Source organism: Pituophis catenifer, unplaced genomic scaffold (assembly GCF_029215685.1).
Source record: "Pituophis catenifer annectens isolate HBS135680 unplaced genomic scaffold, rPitCat1.0.hap2 SCAF_7, whole genome shotgun sequence".
Taxonomy (NCBI): Eukaryota; Metazoa; Chordata; class Lepidosauria; order Squamata; family Colubridae; genus Pituophis; species Pituophis catenifer.
In genome coordinates, this window is record NW_027256887.1 from 5,088,248 (window position 1) to 5,096,716 (window position 8,469).

The 8,469-nt window shown below is 50.3% G+C and overlaps 1 protein-coding gene across 1 annotated transcript in view; it reads right to left on the reverse strand.

The window, feature by feature from the left end:
- The window catches only part of PRKAR2B (protein kinase cAMP-dependent type II regulatory subunit beta), a 65,811-nt gene extending 61,506 nt beyond the window's left edge, over positions 1-4,305 (reverse strand). Inside the window, exon 1 of the mRNA XM_070947151.1 lies at positions 3,981-4,305. Within this exon, the coding sequence (XP_070803252.1) occupies positions 3,981-4,305 (325 nt within the window). The remainder of the gene's footprint in view (positions 1-3,980) is intronic.
- Positions 4,306-8,469: the final 4,164 nt, after the last annotated feature.

Sequence of the window (8,469 nt, forward strand, 5' to 3'; positions counted from 1 at the left end):
TCCCCCGACGGTCGTAAGTATGAACCAGTTGGGCAAGCATCTGAATTTGGATCAACAATTGCAAGGATGCTGCAAAAGGTTGTAACTGTGAAAAACGGTCGTAAGTCAAATTTTTCAGCGCCGTTGTAACTGAGCGGTCACTAAATGAACCGTTGTTAAGTCGAGGACTACGTGTAGCACTGTTCGTAGTAGGATCATCTCCTAATTTAAGGATGATATTGTCAGTGACTCACAGCAGCAGCACCGAAGGGCAGCAGCAACAGAAACATAAAATCATAGGGTTGGATGGGACCTTAGAGGTCTTCTAGTCCAACCCAAAGAAAGGCAAGAAATGCAGTTTGGGGCAAAAATGCTATAGGGCCGTGATGGCGAGCCTATGGCACGCGTGCCACAGGTGGCACATGGAACCATATCTGTGGGCACGCGAGCGTTGCCCTAGCTCAGCTCCAGCACGCATGCATGCACCGGCCAGCTGATTTTCAGGCCTTTCGGGCCCACCGGAAGTCAGGAAACGGGCTGTTTCTGGCCTCCAGAGGGGTGGGGAAGGCTGTTTTAGCCCTCCCCAGATTCCAAAAAAGCCTCTGGAGCCTGGGGAGGGTGAAAAACAGGCCTACCAGGCCCACTGATAACCTTTTTGTCGTTGTGGGCCAAAAGCGGGGGGATGGGGAGGCATTAAATGACGTGGGCACGTGGGTGCGCAACCACCCCCCGCTCCCCCCGCTTTTGGCACGCGACGGCAAAAAGGTTAGCCATCACTGCTATAGGTTCTCCTACTTGAGCAGCCGGTTGGACTAAAAGACCTCCAACGTCCCTTCTAACTCAGCTATAGTTAAAAGTAGCCCTTGAGTTACATCTGAAGTTACAACGGCATTGAAAAAAGTGACTTATGACCGTTTTTCACACTTACGACCGATGCAGTACATGATCAAAATTCAGACGTTCAGCAACTGACTCGTATTTATGACAGTCGCTGCATCCCGGGGTCCCGCAATCCCTTTTTGCCACCCTTCTGACAAAGCCAAAGTCAATTTGGAAGCCAGATTCACTTAACAACTCGTTTTAACTACTTGTTTAAACGACGACATCCGCGATTCACTTAACGAGACGTGGCAAAGAAAGTCGTGAAAATGTTTCTCGCTTAGCAACAGAAACCCTGGGCTCAATTACGGTCGTAAGGTGAGGACTGCCCGTTCTCTTCTGACAAAGCAAAAGTCGATTTGGAAGCCAGATTCACTTAACAACCGTTTAACTACTCATTGAAACGACATCCGCGATTCACTTAACAAGACGCAAGGAAAGTCGTGAAAACGGGGCAGAGCTCTCCGAACACGTTTCTCGCTTAGTGACAGAAACCCTGGGCTCAATTACGGTCGTAAGGCGAGGACTGCCCGTGCCCTTCTGACAAAGCCAAAGTCAATTCGGAAGCCAGATTCACTTAACAACCGTTTAACTACTCATTGAAACGACGACATCCACGATTCACTTAACAAGATGCAAGGAAAGTCGTGAAAACGGGGCAAAGCTCGCCGAACACGTTTCTCGCTTAGCGACAGAAATCCTGGGCTCAATTATGGTCGTAAGGCGAGGACTGCCCGTTCCCTTCAGCAGAGGCATGGCAGATGTGGGCCCGCCCTACTTCAGGGCACGGACAACAGCAGCTGCATCTTCATTCACAAAAAAAAAAAAAAAAGGACAGCTCTCGCCAACATTTGTGAATGACCGTCTGTACCCTGCTTCCTCTACAAAGCTCCGGGCTGGGATACCGATTTTTCCCCGCTTCCTCCCGCTTCCTGCTCTACATCAGCCGCGGTTCCTGCAGAGTAAGGCAGGTTGCCACCCATCCACCCAACACTTGTCACCCCCCAATGCAGCTTAAAATCCGGAGAACCTCTTTGCTTGTCGGTTAAGGTGGAACCTGTTTAATTCTGCAAAGGGGGGTGGGGGGGGTCGGCCCGGCTTGGGGTTAGGTTAGGGGGAAGGCAGGTATGAACCCCCATCCCAGGCTGAGCTCCTACATGCTTCAATAGAGGGAGGGATGAGTGAGACCACCTTTTACATCAAATGGTTTGCTCAATGGAGGGGGAGTGGCACCTTCCTTCTTCCTTCTCCTTCAATTTCTCCTTCTCCTTTTCCATCTCCTTCAATTCCTCCTCCTCTAGTTTCTCCTACTTCCCTTTCTCCTTCTCCTTCAATTAATCCTCCACCTCCAATTTCTTCTCCTCCTTCAATTCCTCCCCCTCCTCCAATTTTTCCTTCTCCTTCAATTGCTCCTCCTCCTTCAATTTCTCCTTCTTCCCCTTCCCTTCAATTCCTCCTCCTCCAATTCCTCCTCCTCCAGTTTCTCCTCCTTCCCTTTTTCCTTCTTCAATTCCTCCTCCTCTTCCAAATTCTCCTTCTCCTTCCTCCTTCTTCCCTTTCTCCTTTTCCTTCAATTTCTCCTCCTCCAATTTCTCCTCCTCCTCGTTTCTCCTTCTTCAATTCCTCCTCCTCCTGTTTCTCCTTCTTCCCTTTCTCCTTCTTCAATTCTTCCTCCTCCTCCAATTTCTCCTCCTCCAGTTTCTCCTGCTTCCGTTTCTCCTCCTTCCGTTTCTCCTTCTTCAATTCCTCCTCCTCCTTCTTCCCTTTCTCCTTTTCCTTCAATTCTTCCTCCTCCTCCAATTTCTCCTCCTCCTCGTTTCTCCTTCTTCCCTTTCTCCTTCTTTAATTTCCCCTCCTCCTTCAATTCCTCGTTTCTCCTCCTTCCTTTTCTTCTTTTCCTTCAATTCTTCCTCCTCCAATTTCTCCTCCTCCTCTTCCGGTTTCTCTTCCTCCCTTTCTCCTTTTCCTTCAATTCTTCCTCCTCCTCCAATTTCTCCTCCTCCTCGTTTCTCCTTCTCCCCCTTCTCCTTCAATTCCTCCTCCTTCTTTCCTTTCCTTTCTCCTTTTCATTCAATTCTTCCTCCTCCTCCTTCCTTTTCTCCTCCTTCAATTCTTCCTCCTCCCCCAATTTCTCCTCCTCCTCCAGTTTCTCCTTTTTCCCTTTCTCCTTCTTCAATTCCTCCTCCTCCTTCCCTTTCTCCTTCAATTCCTCCTCCTTCCCTTGTTCCCTTTCCTTCAATTCCTCCTCCAGTTTCTCCTTTTTCCCTTTCTCCTTCTTCAATTCCTCCTCCTCCTTCTTGCCTTTCTCCTTCTTCAATTCCTCCTCCTCCCCTTGTTCCCTTTCCTTCAATTCCTCCTCGTTTCTCCTTTTTCCCTTTCTCCTTCTTCAATTCCTCCTCCTCCTCCTTCCCTTTCTCCTTCTTCAATTCCTTCTCCTCCTTCTTGCCTTTCTCCTTCTCCAATTCTTCCTCCTCCTCCTTCCCTTTCTCCTTCTTCAATTCCTCCTCCTCCCCTTGTTCCCTTTCCTTCAATTCCTCCTCCAGTTTCTCCTTTTTCCCTTTCTCCTTCTTCAATTCCTCCTCCTCCTTCTTGCCTTTCTCCTTCTTCAATTCCTCCTCCTCCCCTTGTTCCCTTTCCTTCAATTCCTCCTCGTTTCTCCTTTTTCCCTTTCTCCTTCTTCAATTCCTCCTCCTCCTCCTTCCCTTTCTCCTTCTTCAATTCCTTCTCCTCCTTCTTGCCTTTCTCCTTCTCCAATTCTTCCTCCTCCTCCTTCCCTTTCTCCTCCTTCAATTCCTCCTCCTCCTTCCCTTTCTCCTTCTCCAATTCCTCCTCCTCCTTCCCTTTCTCCTTCTCCAATTCTTCCTCCTCCTCCTTCCCTTTCTCCTTCTCCAATTCCTCCTCCTCCCCTTGTTCCTTTTCCTTCAATTCCTCCTCCAGTTTCTCCTTCTTCCCTTTCTCCTTCTCCAATTCCTCCTCCTCCTCCTTCCCTTTCTCCTTCTCCTCCAATTCCTCCTCCTCCTTCTCCTTTCCCTTCCTTCCTGCTCCTCCTCCGCTCGCTTTGCCAGGAGGGGCGCCCCCTCCCCCCCAAAAAGCCGAGGACCCTCCCTCCTTGCCCCGCTTACCGGCGAATTCCTCCTCCTCCTCCTCCTCTTCTTCCTCCTCCTCCTCCTCCTCCTCGGGGCTGCTGTCGGAGGGGCTGTGCTGCTGCAGCGGCTGAGGCGAGAAGTTGACCCCGCGGGCCTCGGCGGGGGCGCCGTCGAGCTGCGGGCGGCTCCCCCGCTCGGGTCCGGCGTTGCAACGGGCGCCTCCTCCTCCTCCGGCCTCGGCCTTGAGGCGCTGGAAGTAGCGGAGGGCGAAGTCGAGCAGGTCGGCCGGTTGGCTCCGCAGCACCTCCAGGGTGAAGCTCTGCAGCAGCTCCCGCAGCCCCTCCGGGATGGAGATGCTCATGCCGGGCGAGCGAGCCGGGCGGGGCGGCCGCCCATGCAACCCGGCGCCCGGCCCCGAAGACCACGCTTGGCAAGGCAAGGCAAGGCCGGCCCGGGGTGCAAAAGGCGGCGGCGGCGGCTTCCCTTCGCGGGGGCTTCCCCGGCGCTTTGCAGCCGGCCGAGGAGAAAAGAGCCGAGCCCGCCCGTGACGGCAGCAAGACGCAGCCCCGCCCACCCCTCCCTCCTACCCCTCCCTCCCTCGCCTGGGAGATGAGGGGGAAAAAAAATCCCCGCGCGCGAGCGTGAGAGTGAGAGAGACCCGGGGAAACCATGGCAACCGAGAGCGCCGCGCGCCCGGCCTCCCGCCCGCCAGACAGACACCCTGCGCGCACGCGCCGGAAGCCCTGCGCTGCTGCTGCTGCTGCTGCTGGTGCTGAGTTTGCAGAGGCCAAAAAATAATAATAATAATAAAAAAAAATGGGCAGCGCAGAGGCGGCCCGGGAAGAGAAAGCGTGGCCTCTCAGCAAGCGGAGGCTCTGGTGGGAAAGCGTGGCCTCTGAGCATGTGCAGAGTGCTGTGCTGCTTTGCAGATGGGAAAGGCAGCGGAGAGCCGGCCCCGGAGGGAAAGCGTGGCCTCTAAGCATGTGCAGAGTGCTTTGCAGAGAGAAAAGGCAGCGGAGAGTTGGGACGGAAACGTTGCCTCCGAGCATGTGCAGAGTGTGTTTGCAGAGGCAAAAAAAAAAAAAGGGCAGCGCAGAGGCGGCCCCGGAGGGAAAGCGTGGCCTCTAAGCATGTGCAGAGTGCTGTGCTGCTTGCAGATGGAAAAGGCAGCGGAGAGCCGGCCCCGGAGGGAAAGCGTGGCCTCTAAGCATGTGCAGAGTGCTGTGCTGCTTGCAGATGGAAAAGGCAGCGGAGAGCCGGCCCCGGAGGGAAAGCGTGGCCTCTAAGCATGTGCAGAGTGCTGTGCTGCTTGCAGATGGAAAAAGCAGCGGAGAGCCGGCCCCGGAGGGAAAGCGTGGCCTCTAAGCATGTGCAGAGTGCTGTGCTGCTTTGCAGATGGGAAAGGCAGCGGAGAGCCGGCCCCGGAGGGAAAGCGTGGCCTCTAAGCATGTGCAGAGTGCTGTGCTGCTTGCAGCTGGGAAAGGCAGCGGAGAGCCGGCCCCGGAGGGAAAGCGTGGCCTCTAAGCATGTGCAGAGTGCTGTGCTGCTTGCAGCTGGAAAAGGCAGCGGAGAGCCGGCCCTGGAGGGAAAGCGTGGCCTCTAAGCATGTGCAGAGTGCTTTGCTGGTTGCAGCTGGAAAAGGCAGCAGAGAGCCGGCCCTGGCCTCTAAGCATGTGCAGAGTGCTGTGCTGCTTTGCAGCTGGAAAAGGCAGCGGAGAGCCGGCCCCGGAGAGAAAGCGTGGCCTCTAAGCATGTGCAGAGTGCTTTGCTGGTTGCAGCTGCTGCTTTGCAGAGAGAAAAGGCAGCAGAGAGCTGGGAGAAAGTGTTGCCTCCAAGCATGTGCAGAGTGCGTTTGCAGAGGCAAAAAAAAAAAAGGGGGCAGCGCAGAGGCGGCCCGGGAGGGAAAGCATGGCCTCCAAACATGTACAGAGTGCTTTGCTTTTTGCAGTGGAAAAGGCAGTGGAGAGCCGGCCGGGAGGGAAAGCGTGGCCTCTAAGCATGTGCAGAGTACTTTGCTGCTTGCAGATGCTACTTTGCAGATGGAAAAGGCAGCGGAGAACCGGCAAATACCACCTCTGGCAGAGCGGGGTGGGAATGGAGATTTTGCAATATCCTTCCCCCAGGAGTGGGGAGAGAATGGGGATTTTGCAGTATCCTTCCCCTGCCACGCCCACCAAGCCACACCCACAGAACCGGTAGTAAAAAAAATTGGATTTCACCACTGAACTGTGTACCCTGTTTAGCAACCATTCTAAGTTATGACAGCCTGGAAAAGGAATTTTACGACTAGTCCTCAAACTTATAACCATAGCAATTAACCTGGCTTGAGTCAAATTTTAAACTGATTTTAAATTGGAATTGTTTTAATTACGGCCAAAATATTTAATTATTTTAATCAGTTTTTAGATTTTGTATGTTTTGTAATGTCTTGTTTTTACTTTGGCTGTTCACCGCCCTGAGTCCTATATTGGAGAAGGGCGGTATAGAAATTTAAATAAATAAATAAATAAATAAATAATAAATAACCATGGTCAAATCATTTTAATTTGTGTGCTTCGCAGCCAGGTTCCAACAAATAGAGTTAATGGAAACGCCGGCAGTAAATTCGGAAGTTAACAGTCACATGGTGTCTCATTTAACAACCATGGGTTTGTTCGCTTAAGGGCCGCATCACTTAGGAGTTGCCGATCTAAATTGAGGTACATAAAGTGAGGACAGTCACCTGCCTCAGATGGCATAGGTTTTCCTGCTTAAGCAGGGGGCTGGACTAGCAGACCTCCAAAGTCCCTTCCAGCTCTATTCTATTCATTCTAAACTTGTCATGACGGCGTTTCACTCCAGTAAAATGTTGTGATGCTGTTTTCAGCAACTGAATCGTATCGTTTTAAAAGTTTCCTACAAGAAGAATTAAAACATCAAAGGCAGATATTTATTTATTGAATTTCTATAATTAATAATTAATAATTTCTATATTACTTACGGGACCGCCTACTACCATCAATAGCCTCCCACCGTCCAGTACGCTCCCACAGAGAGGGGCTCCTCCAGGTGCCGTCGGCCAAACAATGTCGGCTGTCGGCCCCTAGGGGGAGAGCCTTCTCTGGGGGCACCGACGATCTGGAACGAGCTCCCCCCAGAGATACGGAGGATTCCGGATCTGCGCACCTTCCGCCGCGAGTTGAAGACTCTTATTTCATCAAGCTGGCCTCGCCTAAATCTTCTCCCTTTTAAGTGCAAATTTTAAATTTTAATGTGTTTTAAAATATGGGTATCTTAAATTATGGGTATTAATTCAGCCAAATTTATTTAATTCATTTTATTCGATTTTAAATTTTGTATATGTATGTGTTTTATTCCATGGCTGTTCACCGCCCTGAGTCCTTTGGGAGTAGGGCGGTATAGAAATTCAATAAATAAATAAAAAAATATACCGCCCTTCTCCCGAAGGACTCAGGGCGGTGAACAGATTAAGATTTCATATACATATAATTTTTTTTTTTAATAAAGAGTAAATAATAAATTGAGTCAACTTGGTGTATCTGCTAAGACCCTGGCATAGAATTTAGATGTTTCTGCTAGCCCTGCTTGTTGAAACAGAAAAGTCTTCAGGGCACATCGGAAAGTGCGAAGATCTGGGATTATTCGTATTCCAGGGGGCATTTTGTTCCAAAGAGTAGGTGCCCCCACAGAGAAGGCTCTCTCCCTTGGAACTACTAGACGACATTGTTTTAATGATGGTACTATGAGTAGGCCTACTCTGTGAGAGCGTATTGGTTGGTGGGAGGTTATCGGTTGCAGCAGGCGGTCTCGTAAGTACTCAGGTCCTAAGCCATGGAGCACTTTAAAGGTAAGAACCAACACCTTGAAGCGCACTCGGAAGGCCACCGGAAGCCAGTGCAGCTCGCGTAGAAGAGGTGTTACATGTGAGCGCCATGTTGCTCCCATAATTACTCGCGCGGCCGCATTCTGGACCAGTTGGAGCTTCTGGGTGCACTTCAAGGGGAGCCCCATGTAGAGAGCATTGCAGTAGTCAAGTCGGGGAAATTTAAAAGGGGGGAATGAAACGGAAGGAGATATATCAGTGTGGAAAAATAATACTGTCAGAAAAGGAGACCAACCTCTCTCGGTTGGTTAAAATACAAAACTTTTTCTGAAGTTTCAGTAGAAGCGAGAGAACAATTATACATAATAAGACTAGAACACCCAGAAGCAATTTTAAGGTTGCCTCTCAAATCTTTTTTAAGACCTTAAGATGTGTGGACATCAAAAACCCCTGTTGATCTATTATGAACAATTAAATCAATTGTCCTAATACGAATTCACATTTAAAAAAAAAAAATCCCTTAAAAGTGGCAGTTGTCAATTTCAAAAGGGACATGCTGAGGCGCTAATGTAGTTTTTTTTTTTTCTGCATTAAGTTAAAATAATCTTCCAATTGATTTTTCAGGATAATCCTTCCTGCTTAACATCCCAACAGGAGGAGGATGCATTTAATCGGTTTTTATGCAATGTGCTCATTCTATTC